At 40.2% G+C, this 17,589-nt stretch overlaps 1 protein-coding gene across 2 annotated transcripts in view; it reads right to left on the bottom strand.

Moving 5' to 3' along the window:
• MED13L (mediator complex subunit 13L) overlaps positions 1-17,589 on the bottom strand; it is a 301,400-nt gene that overhangs the window by 27,302 nt on the left and 256,509 nt on the right. Inside the window, exons 15-21 of one of the 2 annotated variants that reach the window (XM_028116491.2) lie at positions 13,722-13,942; positions 13,216-13,421; positions 8,320-9,257; positions 4,363-4,542; positions 3,518-3,741; positions 1,465-1,657; positions 351-777 (exon numbers count right to left, since the gene is read on the bottom strand). In XM_028116491.2, coding sequence (XP_027972292.1) covers positions 351-777; positions 1,465-1,657; positions 3,518-3,741; positions 4,363-4,542; positions 8,320-9,257; positions 13,216-13,421; positions 13,722-13,942 — 2,389 coding nt within the window. The remainder of the gene's footprint in view (positions 1-350; positions 778-1,464; positions 1,658-3,517; positions 3,742-4,362; positions 4,543-8,319; positions 9,258-13,215; positions 13,422-13,721; positions 13,943-17,589) is intronic. The other variant, XM_028116492.2, reaches the window with a different exon arrangement.

Raw genomic sequence — 17,589 nt, 5'->3', positions numbered from 1 at the left:
CTTTTTCCACTCCCTCTTTTTCCTGGGGCCATATTCTAAAAAGATGTTTTATAATACTATTAATGTTAGTGGTAATGGCTTACTATTGCTATTATCCGTATATTCTGTTCACATAGTAATAGTAGAATTATCAGTAAAACTTACTACGAAGCTAGTAAGTTTATAAGAAGTCTCAAATTTCTTAACACTGAAGCAACAGACTGACAGTTGTTACTTCCTTTTGGGAAGAAGAGAAATAGAGCACTTCACTAGATTGAGAGATTCATGACGTTGAGGGGGACAGACGCATGCAGAAGAGTAAGTAAGGAGTCCAAGCTAAAGCCACTCGTCTCAATCGGCGAACAACATACCTTTCTTGTCCATCCTGAGAGGGCTGAGAGGAGCTCTGCCCAGGCTCAGTGTCTCCACCACAGCCTATGTTCCCTTGCGTTCTATCTGCAGAACTGGCCCCAGTGCTGGGGTTCTGCCCTCCAACACTAGCACTGAATCCTGAAGAAGAGGTAGTGCTGATCTGGTTAATAACAGGAGCAGGGGCAGATGATGAGACGGGTGGCACAGAGGAACCAGATGCGGAGCTACTTGCTGTCGGGTTCCCAGAACTGCTGTTAGAGGTGGGATTGAATGCACTGCCAGTTGAGGGCGCTGCTGATCCTGAATTTGAAGCTAGAGGCCCAGCATTCCCAGGTGTAGCTTGTCCCTGTGCTGCTGCTGGTGGGGACTGGTACTTAGGTGGTATCAACAGGCTGCTATCGAGCTGCAGAGTGGCTAGATAAGGTGCTGAAAGAGGACGTGCAGAGAGGTGACATCAGTGATGTTCTGCAGTGTCGGACTGAATCAGAAATTCAGAATGGCCACTTTTTTAAAAATTATGCTTTCAGGCTGCAGTACTCTGATTATGACACCCAAAATGCTATCTCCACACTTGAATATATGCTTCTATATTCTGCAAACATGGAAATGAATACGAAGCTACTTTTTATTAATTCTGGTGAAGAGGCTTATTTGAAAAAAAAGAAAAGAACAAAAAGAAAATCAATCCCTTGTAACATTTTCCTTTCAGACTGACTCTGCCTGCCTGCACTGAAAACTGAGAAGCCATCTATTCTATAGTCACCACGGTATACCAGGCTCTTCTGTGTACTGAGCTTTAAAAGCTTCCAAGATTCTCTTGGGAATGTTGGTTAAACTTAAGCAGTTAATACCAAGTCCTGCTGCTAAGTTTTCAAAATGTGGAGTAAATTAGATATGACTTCTTTAGGCAACTTTAAATTGCTTTTAAAGAATGTGTGTGCACATAAAAATTAGCATTTAACGACCTAGAACAAAGAAATTAGACCTAAATAAATACAGTAATGGAACACTAACATTACCTGAGACGAAAGTAGCATAATGCTGCTTCCCAAAGGGGGACAATTTGCTATTTTACTTCTCAGATTCTACTTGGCCAAATAAATTCCCATTTACCTAGGTGATGGCGGCAAACTTGCGCATAAAGTTTGAGTCTGGAATGATTGTCATTCTCCTCACTGCTCCACGGCTGGTTGAACCACTCGCTCACAAGCTCGTCAGTCAGCTTCTGGGCCACTGTCTTTCCCACACGCATGATCCCATCTCGTAGCACTTTGCAAATGGGCTTGTGCTGCCCAAGCCTACACATCTGATACCACAAGCAAGATCATTATTTACAATAGGAACCACTCCTGTCATCAGTGGGGGGAACTCTTTATCATCCTCATGGAAGTATTTGGGTTTTTTTTTTCTTTTAGCGTTAACACAAGCAACCAAACCAACATTATACGCTGGTCCTTTCTGGTAATTATAATGTATGCTGAGACTGCTATCTGTCTCTCCAAAAACTGGCCTAGACCCTCTAAAGAAAAATAAATGTTTCTTCACCCCAGCCAATTCCTCCCACACAAGGGAAGATCGCTGAGCACTACCTGACTGCTAATGGTCAAATAAAGAATTAACCAGATTCCTGCCTACTAAGGCTGACTGAGACATATGTCCACTAAAACCTCTTAAGTAATCCCTACTCATAATGTTTTCCCATAAGATAATATTAAAATTCTATGGGCCACCTGTTACACTGTTACATTTGGAGACCACCAATAGCAGAGGCCACTGAAGCAGTGGATATGCTGATCACTTTTTAAAAGTAAATAGTTGTTTTAAGCACAATGAGATTCTGTTATTAATCTCCAGGACATTAAATGGGTACTTATGGCAAAGAATTAATATAATACACCTGCAAAAAATAAGCTACTTAACTATCTGTTCACCAACAGGAGAGCCCACATTATCCCTTATTAGAGGTGATAACTGAAGGCTTACCAAGCCCCTACAAAGTTCTCTAGCACACACTCTTCTTAACCAGGTATGTACTACCGCCAAATGAGCAATCCTAGTAAAGTCATTAGGCTCTAAAAAGATACAGCAATGCTTTTATGTTTTTTAACTCATTTCAAAGTTCCATCCAAGAGAAGAGCTGGGCTTTAAAATAATTGCTTAGACAAGTTTTCTGTGTTATGGTCCTTATGATTTAATAGCATTACACATCCATGGGTCAGGCACTGTATAGAAATTACTGTATCTAAGGGTTCCTTTAGGGGCTTAACTGATGCTATTACCTCATATATTAGCATCTCACTTCTTTGTAGCAACATTTAAGTTTGCTATTTCATGTGTGCCCATCCATTTCTAGATAGCGAATGTTCCGTTATGAAATATTTTAGAAATTCAACTTGGCATCTTCTTTAACAAACACTCTTGTCATGTTTATAATATGCCTGTTAACAGTTCTTCATAAATACTAATTTCATTTAATCTTGCCAAAAATAAAGATATTAGAAGTATAAGATATGAAGAATTTACTGTACATATATTTTGGCAGAAAAAATGTGGCACTTATCCTTCAGAGATACTCATGATTCTAATTTTTCAATAGTAACAGTAATTTGTGTACTAAATAGATAAAATGATCTACCGGCTTTTAAATTATTATGGTTATTACATTATTAATCTGTATCAAAATTTTAGTATTAAGATGAATGTAGTGTTAAATACACAACAGGGACATGATTCATTAAATTTATCTTTTGATTCAAAAATCTTCAAGATAAACATTTTTATACTGTTTTCAGGACCCCCCACCCCCCGCAAAAGAGATGCATTTTGTTTTTGTAAAGGTCATCTTCTGAACAGCCAGAACACCATCTGGTAAGCAAAACTTTTAAACTCAAGCACATAAATGAGGAAAAAACAGCTGGCAGAATTGTAAGATGTGTGGTAAGGCTGGCAGAGCAAAGTCTTCTAAATCTAACAAAATGTAAAGCCAAGAGGGAAAAGCAACTTACTTTCAGGAAAACTTGCCAATTTAATTCTCTCCTTTATCCTCCAACTATTTGCAAATTTTCTTTGAGATCTACCTTGAAGATATTTGTTCTTTAAAATTTAGTCATAGCTAGAAACAATCTGAGGACTCAAATCACAAAAACGATTTTCATGTCATTCTCACCTCATATACAGCGCTCAAGTCCCTGAAAAAAGTTTTGGCTCCTTCGAGCAAGGCCTCATTTTCTGGACACACCACAATATAGGCAACATCACGGTGGCCCCCATATGGGTCCAACAACAGCCTCTCCCAAAATGGCAAAGAGAATGGTGAGATGGTGAGGAAGTCTTTGTCATAGCCTACCAGCAGAGTGGGAATGGGCAATGGCTCAGGAGATTCTTCTGAACCTGTAACAAAAAGGCAGTTAGAAAGGTGCTTGCAAGTCTGTTTCCCACAACCTGGACAACTAAGAAGTTCTTGGTGCATTAGTCTTAATTCTGGCATCAGAAATTTCCTCGTAGGTTGACAGGATCACTCTCAAAAGTATTCTTCAAATCCTCTAATTATATGGCCCCCGATGAAGAACCTTATTTCAATGAGTCAGAACGTACTTAGAAAGGTCCAATAAGATCAGAGGGCAGATTAGAACAAGTTACAGTTAGTTTTCCAAGCAGCACTACATCATTTCCTTTAAATTAAGCATTATAATCCTGACTAGGAAGAAGTTGACAGAACTAGTTCAGAAGTTCATCCAGATGAAAATACAATGAGGATCAGGAAGATGAGGAAAATCTAATGAATACTCTATTTAAGTATTATTTTCCTCACTGACCTGGATTCTGCCAAAGATGCTTAGAAAACTTAACTCCAAACTGACTTTAGGAAAGAACAAAGATTATAAAATTTAATAGTCATGAAGAAAAAGATTATACTTTGTCAGTGAAGCTAGGGCTTGACAGTAACTAAAGCTAGCTTTTATGGAACAAAAAAAAATTTAAGAAGGAATTGAAAGAGGGAAGAGATTCTACCATAGGTTCCCCGTCCTGCCATTTTGTGGAACTGCTGCCAGGTCAGTGGTCCCTGCACATGCTGTATGTTCTCCCAGGTCCTGCCCGTGCGCTTCTTTTGGATGGCATCTTGGAGAAAGGGCTGCAGTGACAACAGCATGCGGACCACATCTTGGGAGGAGAGCATGCTGATGTCTAACACTGGAAGAGAAAGGAAATGAAAAGGAACAGAAATCATAAAGGGGGATCAACACTCTCCTCTTTCTTGCCATCATTATGGACCTCAGTTATAGTCCATGACAAAGACGTTATTCGTGGTAGATTTTATTTTCAGTAGATTCTAAAATGCTTGACTTCCCAGCCAAGAGAAAAGGTATTTTATTACTTTATTATTATAAAGTAATTTATAATTTACTATTGGAAATAATAAAAAGAGAAATAGGTTACTCTGTACATAAGAGGTTAACTGTAGAATTGCTCAGAAGTAAAAGGATGGATAGGCCTGACTCTTTAAAATCATACAAATCGGTGTCCAAGGTTGTTCATAGGAAAAGAGGGCTGTGAAAGTTTGACTACTGTATTATTTTTATTTACAAATATCAAAGTTTTTGAAAGTATGATCAGTGTGGGGGGAGGACTTAAATAGAAGCTCTTAAAAACTGTTTAAAATGCTCTTAATGTAAAATGTTTTCACAAAATACAAAGTGCACAGAGAGAAAGACAACTTTCCACACAGGCAGAGGCATAAGAAAACATGACGAAAGCAATGACAGGACCAAAAGCCATCTGTCCACAGAAAAAGGTAGGACTCATGGTTTCAGAAGTAACATTCTTCCTACTAAGAGGAGGGGCTCTTAACATAGAACCTGAAAAACCTCTCAGACTCTATGCAAAACTGTGCACGCATGAACATATGCGTATTCTTTTCCAGGGAGAAAGGTCCATAAACGCTCATCAAATTCTCAAAAAGATCTGAAGAAAGAGCTAATGAAGTTTGAGGTGATGAGCTGCATACCTAAAGACCTTTCCTTACCCTTCCTCTTCTAGCTGATTAGGAAAGGAGCACAGATGGAAATCTAAGGTTTATCTACCAACTAAATCTGAAACACAGGGTGAAGACATCTCTAGGTATATCCCTAAATCAAACACAAGTTGCTAATCTAAATTTCCAGCATCTCGAGGAAAAACTGGGAGACCTGGGAAGCCGCAGACCACATTCCTGCACGAGCAGCACGGCTGGACTGAAGGAGCAGTGCCCCCTTCAGACGGCTCTCCCCACCCAGCTCTGCTGCCTGCCTGAGAAGGAAGCAGTGGTGAGCGCCTTTATCTTCAAGCCTGGGCTTCTTTTTTTCTTATGGTATAGAAAAAAGTACTTCTTGTACCCATGGCTCCTATCAAAAGTTGGAAAATCACAGACCAAGAGAACCACAGGTCAGAGAAAAAAGCAGACATCATTCTTTGTGGCTACTCGTGTGCACGCAGCAGAGAACGTGTTACTGCCAAACACGGCGAGGGCACTGCTGCTTGCAAATCTGGCTCCGGCATCATTCATTTACATTATCTGTCTGGTACTAAGCTTCTGACTTTGGAACCCAAACCTCCCCTGCAAAAGACTCTGCTATTCTTCATATCCAGAGATGACAGTACTGATCCACCCACACACTGCTCTTCTGTCTGAAGGCTACCATCTAGTAAAAGGAACCACCCAAGATAATCACCCACATTTCTTTAGGGGAAAGACCGTACTTTAATTCATAAATGCATCTGGCAGACATTATTAGAGGCCTGCTAAGTACAAGGCACTGAGCTCAAACCTAAGCAGTTGCAGACATGAGTGTAACCCCTTGAATACTTCCTTACAAGTCTCCACCTCCGAGAAGTCTCCTGGCTTGGCTACTCAGAAAATGTCTATCATCCCCTACTCTACTGATCTCTGTCCTCTAAACATACTTTCTCATTCCAGATTTCCAACTGTATTTAGGAAGCTTATATAACCTTCTCCCCTACAAGGGTGAGAGCTGTTCAGAGCAAGGTCCATGTTTCATTCATGTAACCGACCACGCCAGCCCAACCTGTTCCCACCTTTCTACAGAAGCAGTTCCTCACCATGATCAAAAGATATGTTTAATCCTCTTCTTAAAAGCTCAGCAGCACTTTAATGCTTCTTGACCACTCACTCTTCTCTTTCTTGAAACTTGGTTACATAGCAGAATTCACCAAAACTCTGTCCCAAGCCCTCTTGTCATTCTAGGTTTCCTCCTCCTCAGTGAGCTTTCCTCCTCCTCTGTGCCCCTGACTTGAGTATCTACAAACCAACTACTCCCTTTCCTCTAAGCTGCAGGCCCGTGAAGCCCTAAGTGTCTACCTGACATCTACCTGGATATCTCAGAAGAGATCTTTAAAATTTCCAAAATTCAACTTAGAAGCTTTCTCCCCAGACCTGGTCTTCCTCCAGTACACCTATCTTTGAATGACATCACTATCTGTCCAGGTTTACAAGTCACAAACCCAGGTGTCTTCCTTAACATCTCGCTCTCTGTGACCCCGAAAATCCAACCCACTACCAAGTCCTACAGTCCGACTACCTCTTCAATATCTCTTGAATGTTTCCACTTCTTTTCCATCTCCTTTGCCAAGACAAGAAACCAAGCTATTATTTCTTATTTGAGCCGCTGCACTAACCCCCTCGTCTCTCCACCATTCCTGCCATTTCCATCAGATGTCAATGCTTCTTCATAAACCTATCAATGATTTATTAGGGATCCCAGCCCCAGCAGGTCTCAAATGGCTCTTGGGAATCTAGCCAGCTCCAAGCTTCCTTCAGTTCTTTGAAGATGTATTTATTCATTGGGGGGGGGGGAGGGAGAGAATCTCAAGCAAATTCCCCACTGAGCGCAGAGCCTAACTAAGGGCTCGATCTCATGACGCTGAGATCATAACCTGAGCCAAAATCAGGAGTCAGATGCTTAACCAAATGAACCACCCAGGCACCACCCCCCTTATAAAAAAAAAAAAAAAAAAGAGATTTGTTTATTTGAAACAGAGCCTTCAGTTCTTTGAAAGCTCCAAGCTCTATATAACTCTGGGCCTTCCCTCTTGCTGCTCCTTCTGCCTGGGGCACAATTCTTTGCTCTCTACCCTCTTTAGCCAGTTACTCTGTACTTGGCACTGAAATCTCTGATGTTACTACTTCTTTAAAGGAGGTCTTTCCCGATCCTCAGCCTAGGAAGACCCTCCCACCCCACGCTTTCTTCGCTTATAACGGTTCCCCCTAATAATATGCTAATTTGTATAATTATTTGATTAATCTGATGTCCATCTTCCAGAATAGATTAGAAAATCCCTCAGAGAGGTGCCTTGTCTCAGTCATTTTGGCCCCCAGGATGCATCACAGTAGAGTGAATGAGTAAGGGAAGGGAACAGCAAGTTGCATGGCTCACTTAAGAGCTCAACATCACAGATTATTTGTCAACTGGAGCTTTTCATAATAGAAGAGCCAGTGACATGCCTCAGGAACCACAACACAAACTAAACTGTAATCATTGTTATAAGAGATGCAAAACACTGGAAAAGCAAAGGAAGGAGAAAATGCTCTGGAAATGGGTAGAAGGCTTCATGAAGAAGTATCATGGATGACTGATCTAGAACGGGTAGATTTAAACATGCAAGGTGCACAAACTATTCATCTGTGTACTCTCATCGATGCAGATATGCAGCAATCGTAAGTTTTCCATAGGAACTGCCTATAGGAATTAATTTGAGAAGAAGTTTTCACAAAATAGTCTCCTCAAAAAGTGTTTCAATATAAAACATTGCTCCAGTCCTTAAATTTAAGAAGATTATCCACAGAGCTCTTTAGTTCTTTTTTTTTAAGAAATGAAGTTTAAAATTCTGTCCTGTAACAAAGTAAAGAAAGTTTATAATTTACCATCATACCAAAATAATTTTCAAAGTAGACATGTATTCTGGGAAACGTACCGTTGCTGTGAGGCCAAGAGTGCACAGTGGCACTTCTCACCAGAGCTTCATCTACTTTTCCACCCGTGGGATTATCCACATACTGACGGCCCTGCTCCAAGGCATTAAAGCATTCCGTCCAGTAATCATTATTATCTGCTTGCACCCGGTCGTAACTCCAGCTTACACAGGGAAGAGTCTGGCGACTGTTAGAGGAAATGTAGTCCAGGAAACTCAGTGAAGCAAAAGGTTGTGTATGTTGATTCTGGAGGAGGAGGAGGAGGCTTATAGGTGGCTCCGGGGACTTTCTGGCTCCCTCCATCTGAGGGAGGAAGGTAGTCTGACACATCATTAAGCGCCTCTCCGCAGCCTGACCAATATCAGAATTCTTCCCAAAAATATCCAACTCATCTTCCAGGAAGAGTCCCGAATTGTAGCCAAGTTTGCGATTCATAATCGCACTAAACCCACAGGTACAGCGATACTGGTCCTCGTTGGAAGAATCGGGGATGTAAAGCCCGACATCGGCCCCTTTGATGTTCATGTTGCAGGCACAGATGCAACAGCTGTCAAAGTTTCTGTCTTTAAAGATATTCATCACAGAATCCGAGAGAATCAGGGTGACATAGAGACTGTGGGCTTCAGGAATTGGCTGCATGGTGGCAGGCTCCACAGAGTTCAGGGGCCGCGTGGTAGAGGGGGTAGAAGCTGGTGACCCCTGATCGGTGCTATCATATTTAACCGACCCTTGACCACTGGCAGTGCCCCCACCTCTGGGAGTTCTTGGGGTCCTGGGGGTTCGTGGTGTGGGGACAGAGAAGCGAGGGGTTGCTGGAGATGGCAAAACTCCTGCTCCACTGTTGCTGGCTGGGGCAGCGCTGTTCAGCGTCACCGGAGTGTTCATCTGTGGTGTATTCAGGTAGTCTGGGTCTGCTAGGCTCCCGACACTAGGCACATTACTGCAACAGACAGTACCAAACGGGAATGGGTGCACGTCAGAGAAGCTGGAATACACACACAATTACCCCACCTGGCCTGTGCATTTCTTATCATTTATGCAGTACCACTAGGTAGAGTCAATTTTTTCTTAAAAAAGAAAAAAAGGACTCAAAGGAGTCAATAAAAGCGGAGCGGAAAGCAAGCAGCAAGGTATGAAGAATACTACACCATACACCAAGAATAATACACCATTTTCCTTCTACTTATTCCACATCTAAGCAATCTTCATCTTAATCTTTCAAGGGAACTTTACTGTTCTTACAAGAAAACATGGTGCTGGGTTTGGTCAATGTATTTTTGAAAAAACTGTATCTGGTAAGTGGAACTTTTAACACATGAGTTCAGATGCTAAATTAGCTAGAAGACCATAGGATAAAATTTCCATCTAATCTGCAATTACATTTTTGTCACTTTTTAAAATTGAAAGTCGGCCACTGTACTTGTCCTCTGAGGCCATAATCCATATATGATTCTAAAGCAGTTATAATCAAACACACAGGAACATTTGCCATTTTTCTAATTTTCAAAGCACAGTCCTATCTAGGCTTGCATTTTTATAGTACTGAGTGACCATGAAGGAATTCAATTGTAGGAAACCCACTGGCCGGTATTACACTACAATTAATACCAATATCACCCATGTAGCTAGGAGACCTTATATTAATTAGATGAATTGCACGGTACACATATTGTATCACAGCTTCCAAACTTCTAACAGATTTCTGTGGGGTTGTAGGCAATTTTTAGTTCATTGTAAATTTTCAATATGCTATGCATTACCTATAGCACAATTATTTTTAGTTCCCACAGACTGATCACATTGTGTTATCTATTTTTTCATAAGCAATGACTTCTTTTTGGAATAGCCACACAGAAAACAAAACAGTCTACGATGTTTTGTTTTATTATTGTAAAAAAATTTTTTACATACATTCTTAAATGTACATGTGAAACAGCAAATGAGACCATTCTTTCCAATTAGAAGGTATCAAAAGAATACAGATTTCATCTAATGCTTTTCTTTTGAAATCTATTAATACTGTGCTTAAACTAATGTCCTTCCAATAAACTACATATTCATTCACTTATAATTTGGAAGAAGAATGTCATAAAGTAATGGCTCTTCAAATAATTTTCTTGTGATTTTTAACTAGCTATACCTAAACTACCAGCTTAAAAAACCCAAATCAAGCACTAGAAAGAAACTAAATCTGAAGCACAGTGGTATCTTTGAGTACAGATAAAAAATGATCCAGAAACCGTGATTAGCAATCACTGCTATCTCAGAGACCAAAATAATAAGTGTGTAATAATGATCTTCACTCTAATTGGACTCCATTCAAATTCTCCTGTTTGACAAAACCCTGAAATATATTATACAGTTCAGATCAGAAAAGGAACTATGACTACTAAATGAAAACCTAAATAATTAAATTGCTCCCTAGGTAGTAAGAATGGTTTAGCTTGTATAGTAACCTGATTTTTCCCATTCAATAAAAATGAACTGAGTACCAACACTATGCTAGGTGCTGGGTATTCAACAGTAAAAAGGGGAAGAAAAGTTAGCTCACAGCAAGTATGACAGATGTCAAACAAGTGAGCGCTGGTGTGCTGAGTGCGACAAAGGGGTGGCCAGGGTGATGGGAGACCCCAGCAGAAAGAACTCACATAGTCTAGAATTGTGCTATCCAATAGTGTTATCACTAGCCCTATGTGCTAAATTTAAATCAACTTAAATAAACTGAAAATTCAGCCTAGGGGCACTTGGGTGGATCAGTCGTTAAGCGTCTGCCTTCGGCTCAGGTCATGATCCCAGGGTCCTGGGATGGAGCCCTGCATCGGGCTCCCTGCTCCATGGGAAACCTGCTTCTGCCTCTCCCACTCCCCCTGCATGTGTTCCCTCTCTCGCTGTGCCTCTCCCTGTCAAATAAATAAATAAAATCTTTAAAAATAAATGAATGAATGAATGAATAAAACTAAAAATTCAGCCTTGGTCTCAACTAGCCACATTTTAAGAGGTGCACGGCAACAACATCAGGGCAGGGATGCCATATTGGAAGGTGCAGATACAAAACATTTCCTTCATCAAAGAAAGTTCTTAACAGTGCCAGTTGAGAATACCAAGGATCTTTGGGATGGCAAGGGATAGATTTAATACATCTAAACAATGGTCTAAATTATTTATTTATTATTTAAACTATCATACAGCAAAGGGCTCCATGTCACTTTTTTGAGGAGTCTCCGTGTATAAGAAATTCAACTGTCAAATGGGTTCCTGGAGCTGCTGCATTGGATGAGAATGGTGTGGCAACCCTTCTGGGCTTATCAGCTCCGCCGGACTAGATCAGTCCCTACTTAAGCTCAAGTACAACTGGAGCACGGCAGCCAAAAACAAGCCCAGAGATCACCACCAGGGTACTTCTAAGCACATTCTTTCCTCCTGCTGGTTAGTTGTTATTGCCACAATATTTCCACAACCATTGGAACCTTTCAAAAATCTTGTGCAGGAAGTCAGGCAGGATTATACCATCGTAAAAAAGGGAAAGACTCAGGTAAGCTGGTCACTTAAGGTCATACACAGGAGTAAACAAAAAAAGGCAGGAATGGAGTCCTATGACAGCACAGCTCTACCTCCCCAAGTCTGGGTTCTTTTATCCTACACTCTATCACAGTTTTTCACATTCCGACACTGACTCTACATACCTACGCAGAAAGCCTGTTTATGACATTAAAGTTGGTTTTGTCAAGATGGTTTTATGTGATGTCACAAATACAGCCCACAGACTGGATCTGGAATTTGTCTTATTGTTTTATGGGCTCCTAAAATGTAACTCTGAATTAACTACCACCATTTTTAAAAAGGACATTTACATAAAAGTGCAGAACTTCAGTCTCCCACATTCCTGCCTGAACAATGCACTGTAATTGCATAGCAAACAGTCCCTTTAAATAAGGCATACTCTTGGGCGCCTGGGTGGCTCAGTCGGTTAAGTGTCTGCCTTCAGCTCAGATCGTGATCCCAGGGTCCTGGGATCGAGTCCCGCATCGGGCTCCCTGCTCAGCAGGGAGTCTGCTTCTCCCTCTGCCTCTCTCTCTCACTCATGAATAAATAAATAAAATCTTTTAAAAAATGGATAGGTGGATGGACGGATGAACAGATGGGTGAATGAATGAATGAATAAATAAGGCATACTCTTAACAGTTCCATCAAAGACGCTGCTCTTTCCTACTGTCCCTGAGGATGACACTGACCATCAGTGGTGCCAAATCTTTTGCTTTACCCAAACCATGTCATCCACACATTGTTTACCTGGTCCCGACAGAAATTTGAGTTTATGGCCTTATATTTTTAAAGCATTTATTTTATTAAGAAATTATTAATCACAGGGGAAACTGAATCCGCACTGTGACAGACTGCTGTTTTTTGGTAGAGCGCTACGCGCCCAAGCTGTATGATAAACACCCCCTCCTCCTTCTTCCATATCATACCACCCGCTGCTGCTTTCTTATACGACATGGGGTCAGCAACAGAGAAAATGTCCATGCTAACACTTCATTTTAAAGTGCCTGAAGTAAGCACATTTGGAATCACCAATATATAAACTAAATACCACCACTATCCAAATAATATTACCAACTCCAATCTAGTGTTTGATTCTGTGGTAGACACAGATCTGATGCTGAATGAGCATGAACACCACAGTTGTCTCTGCAAATAACCTTAGTTCATCTGTGTACATAAAATTTAGTTAGAAAATATGCACATTTTCAACAGAAAATAATGTGCACAGAAGCATGAGTGGCCAAGAAAGGAAAGCTTCACATGCTATGCTGATGTCATCATTTTAGGTAGATATTTGGTTAAGACCAACACCACATTCGACGGGGCAGGGAACGTGACGCGGTCCCTGCACGTACTTGTAGCCATCTCTACTGAAAATGGCTGCAGGCGGCATGGGCAGTTGTTCAATTTTCGGAGGGATTGCCCACGAAGGCCGAAACAGACAGGCGTCAGGGATCTTCAGAGGTAGCAGGCATTGGCTCGGCAACATCTTCAGTGGAGCAAACATGGAGGATCCCACAAAAGGTTGAAAGGTTGGAACTCTGTGCACATATGAAAAGTCCTGTGACAACAAAGGGGAGGCCAGTGATGATGCCGGTGAACAACTTAGGACACACCACGACAGTAACAAAAATGACTGGAGTTCAGTATCTCTCTCCTCTAATCGGCAGAAAATGCTAATACCAAAATTTTAAATTAAGACACTAGAGTTAATATACCAAGCAGTGTACCTCGTGATCCAATTCAGAGGATTCTTAGAACCGTATGTATACATGGCATAGAGATAATAGTATTTTGAAGATGTATGTGAATCTGCTTAAAAAACACCCTGCCTTGATAAAATTAATATATTGGCAATTACCTTTACTTCCTCTGGCTTGGGACTTCCTAATCCATCTTCTACTTCCATTTTGAATTCAGTGAGCTGTGTTGAAACCATACTGACCATAGGGCTCTCCATCATGCCTAAGGCAGTCACTGTCTCTGAACTGATTCCATCTTTATAATTCATTACAGGAGAAAATGCAGGGTGCTGTTCCAAGGAAGGAGGAGTGGGGAACATCCTTTGCAAGTCTGCAACTGCTAAGAGAAGAGAAGAGAAGAGACAACAATATTTATTTTAACAGGTAGGACTTCTAAAATATCCCAGTTCGTAGGCAGGCACCCTACCTGCCATCAGAAATAATGCTAATTGAATGGCTGTTATCAGTTATACAACAGAATATTAATAATGGAAGTCTCTAAGAAGAAGGCCATCAGCAGAAAATTATCCTTTTCTGGAACTTTACCACTATCCCCTTGATGCTTTATGATTTGGCTTCACAATAATTAAGTGAACAAAGTCTATGTAACATACATTTTTCTTCTAACAAATGACCGCCTAAGAGTATAAGGAGATGAAAATAAGTAGAAGCTGGAAGAAATTAGATGGAATAACTTTATTAAAAGTTCTTTCTCTGCTTACAAATATGTATGAAATATTTCAGAATTATATAAAAATGTCCTACAGCAAATTTTACAGGGAAAATCCATCAGGCATTTATACTACAAAAAATAGAAATTGTTTGGAGGTAGAACGGTGGTTTAGATGTAGTAGGATTACTTAGCTAGTTTGAAAAATCTACCACACTCACTGCTCTTCGGGGAAATGATTCCATATTGACATTAAATGCTGTCCATACTGACATTAAAATGAAACTTCATAGTTAGGTTTAATAATCCTACCTAGAACCAAAAGACAATTTATTAAAAATCCAACTAGTAAAAAAAGTATCTTTTAAGAAATGCTTAAAACAGGGACTCTCAATCCTTTTTTAAAAAACATCTTAATATACCTGAGGTTAGCCATCATCATTAGCAGGGGCTCATTAAGGCAGGGATTCTGAATGCAGGAGCAGATGTAAGCAATGTAAGTTGTAGTTGTGAAACATGGCCACTAGGGGGTGTCCTGTACAGCACATTTATTTACAAATTTGGAGTCAGGCCTTTAAGTCAGTGTTCTGGAACGGTATCTGATGTCCCAATTTCCGATCATATTGTTCTTTCTAGCAACTTCAGCATTTAAAGAGGCAAAGAGTAACCACTGACTAGACTAAGATACAACCTCTACTTCTGAATCAGAAATTAATAAAGAACAACCACACCACACTCTGCCCTGGGCTAGAGTCTGAGGCAGAGCCGTATAAAGCAGCACCATCCCACCATCCGGAGTGGATCCACAGCTCAGTGCTGCTACAGTAGGGTCAGGTGACTTCCTCCCTGGGGGCCTCAGATCCTTCATCTAAATGGCTGAACTAGATGTGTGATTCTCACCAGACTTACTTTCTTTCCTTTGTTTATGGGGGGAGGGGGAAGCTTCCACCATATGGAGGCAGAAAAAAGGTAAGAACCTCTGCATGAGATGATCTTTACCTTGTTTCCTAGTTAAGCAATTCTATAATTCTGAATAATTTACCCTCCCCTGGCCTCCGGTGCTTCTCTGTCAGACAAGGAAAGGAAGAGGCCAACAGACAGGACCTCAGGTACCAACTTTCACTCTCATCAGTGAAGCTCCACTTCCATTTATTCCCTACAGTAGGACTCTGTGTAAGATTTCATTAGACAAAGTGGTGCCTGCTGCTGCCAAGAAAAAAAGAAAGAGAAAAAGGGAAAAAAAAGGGGGGAGGAAAGAAAAAACTAAACCCCCCCCAAGTAGATCTTCAAGGCACCATCTTGCTAGGACAGCATTTTACCATTAAGGAATGTAACAACTCATAGAACTAGGGATATAAGCCAAGGCAGAAACTCCCAGAGAACCGCTGGAGTCTGAAGAAGAAAAACAGGTCTTCAAATGTAGCAGCAATGAGATCAGTAAGTTTTCTTTAAAACAAGAGTAAAGACTTTATTTAATCCTGAGTTAGGTTCCACTTGAAATACATCCATCACCTTTATCTTTCAGTCCCTACTCCTTTTCCCAAGCCAAAGAGCAGCTATGGGTCAATTTTAACATAAAATTAATGTTTAAGTACATTATAACATTTTAAATTCTAAGTCTACCTCATAAAATCTTCAAACTCATATTATAGATCTTAATCATCAAGCAAATATTTGGAAAATAAACTGTACAAATTCTCTTTGTGTTAATATGACAATGAACTTAAACATAGCGTCTCCTTCGCATACAAGTATTCTGGCCATGGTATAAAGTTTTACCAAAAATTATTTTTACCAAATTGGCTACTAAATTTTGTCTAAGAAATGTTATAAAGGCGTTTCTCACCTGGGAATACTCAAATTCTTTGATGTTACCTAACACAGTTATGTATCTCAATTTTCAACACCTCAGCCACCCTGATATTTTTTACCAAAGGTAAAAGAGAACACACAAAAAAAGTATGGAAAATAAGATTCTACCTGCCAGAGACTCACTTTAGAAAGTGGCTTTCACTATTATTACCAGATATATTTTTTTAAGATTTTATTTTTAAATAATCTTTTCAGTCAACGTGTGGCTCGAACTCACAACCCCAAGATCAAGAGTCACATGCTCCACTGACTCAGCAGCCAGGCACCCCATTATCAGATATTCTTTTTTTTTTAAGATTTTATTTATTTATTTGACAGAGAGAGACGCAGCGAAGAGGGAACATAAGCAGGGGGAGAGGGAGAAGCAGGCTTCCCGCGGAGCAGGGAGCCCGATGAGGGGCTCGATCCCAGCACCCTGGGATCCTGACCTGAGCCGAAGGCAGACGCTTAACGACTGAGCCACCCAGGGAACCCCCCATTATCAGATATTCTTAAGGAAGACTCTTAACCTCTCTAGCTTCAAGTTTGTCATCTGCAAATGGTAATAATATCTACCTCATATTTTTTTGTACACATTAAATAACATACGCATAGAAGTGAACACTTCACCATGTAACATCTAAACATTCAGTAACTGATGAAGCCATCAGTAAGTGATGAAGCCTGCCCTCCCCATTTTTGACTGGAAAAAAGACGAAAATGCTGTTAAGTTATAAGGAATTTCTGAAAAGATATGACCCTCAACAGGTTTTGAGATGAAAGAAGGAACCGGAGTCAAAGTGGGTAAGACAGAAAGAAGACAGAAACCCAGAGAAACATTCTGGTCCTCCAAAATGGAAAACCATGGCTTGTTTGTTCAATTTTCTTCTTAAAATGCTAAAGCAAGGGTGAGAACAGCTACCAGAATGGGCTGGAGTTGAGGTGTACCATTGTATGTATTATTATCACACAATACTACCTTAACACAGACTTGATGCCAAATTAAACCGAGTTATTACTGTGTGTTGATTTCTTCACTACTACATTACTACATACATAAATGAGTAATTATGGACCTATTCTCTCAAACACAGTATCCACTAGCCACATAGGCTATAGAGCACTCAAGCCAAGGGTTGTCCAAACTGAGATGTGCTATGTAAAATATTCCACAGATTAAAAAAAAAACAAACAGATTCCAAATAGTACAAAAAAAAAAATGTAAAATACCTCAATATTTAAAACACCGATTACATGTAAAAATGACACTACTGGTTATATTAAATAAATATATTATTTAAATTAATTTTACATGGTTCTTTTTTACTTCCTTTAATGTAACACTACTAGAAAATTTAAGACTGCTTATGTGGCTCTCATTTTTGGCCCACACTGTATTTCTATTAAATTGAATAGTGTTGTTCTAGACACTAAATTTTATAATATGTCAGTCTCTCCGCCTCAAT

The sequence above is a fragment of the Eumetopias jubatus genome, unplaced genomic scaffold, assembly GCF_037043125.1.
Source record: "Eumetopias jubatus isolate StellerSeaLion01/CBP00866 unplaced genomic scaffold, mEumJub1_p1.0 scaffold_16, whole genome shotgun sequence".
NCBI lineage: Eukaryota > Metazoa > Chordata > Mammalia > Carnivora > Otariidae > Eumetopias > Eumetopias jubatus.
The sequence above is the reverse complement of the archived record's forward strand: the minus strand, read 5'-3'. Positions and strand labels throughout refer to the sequence as shown.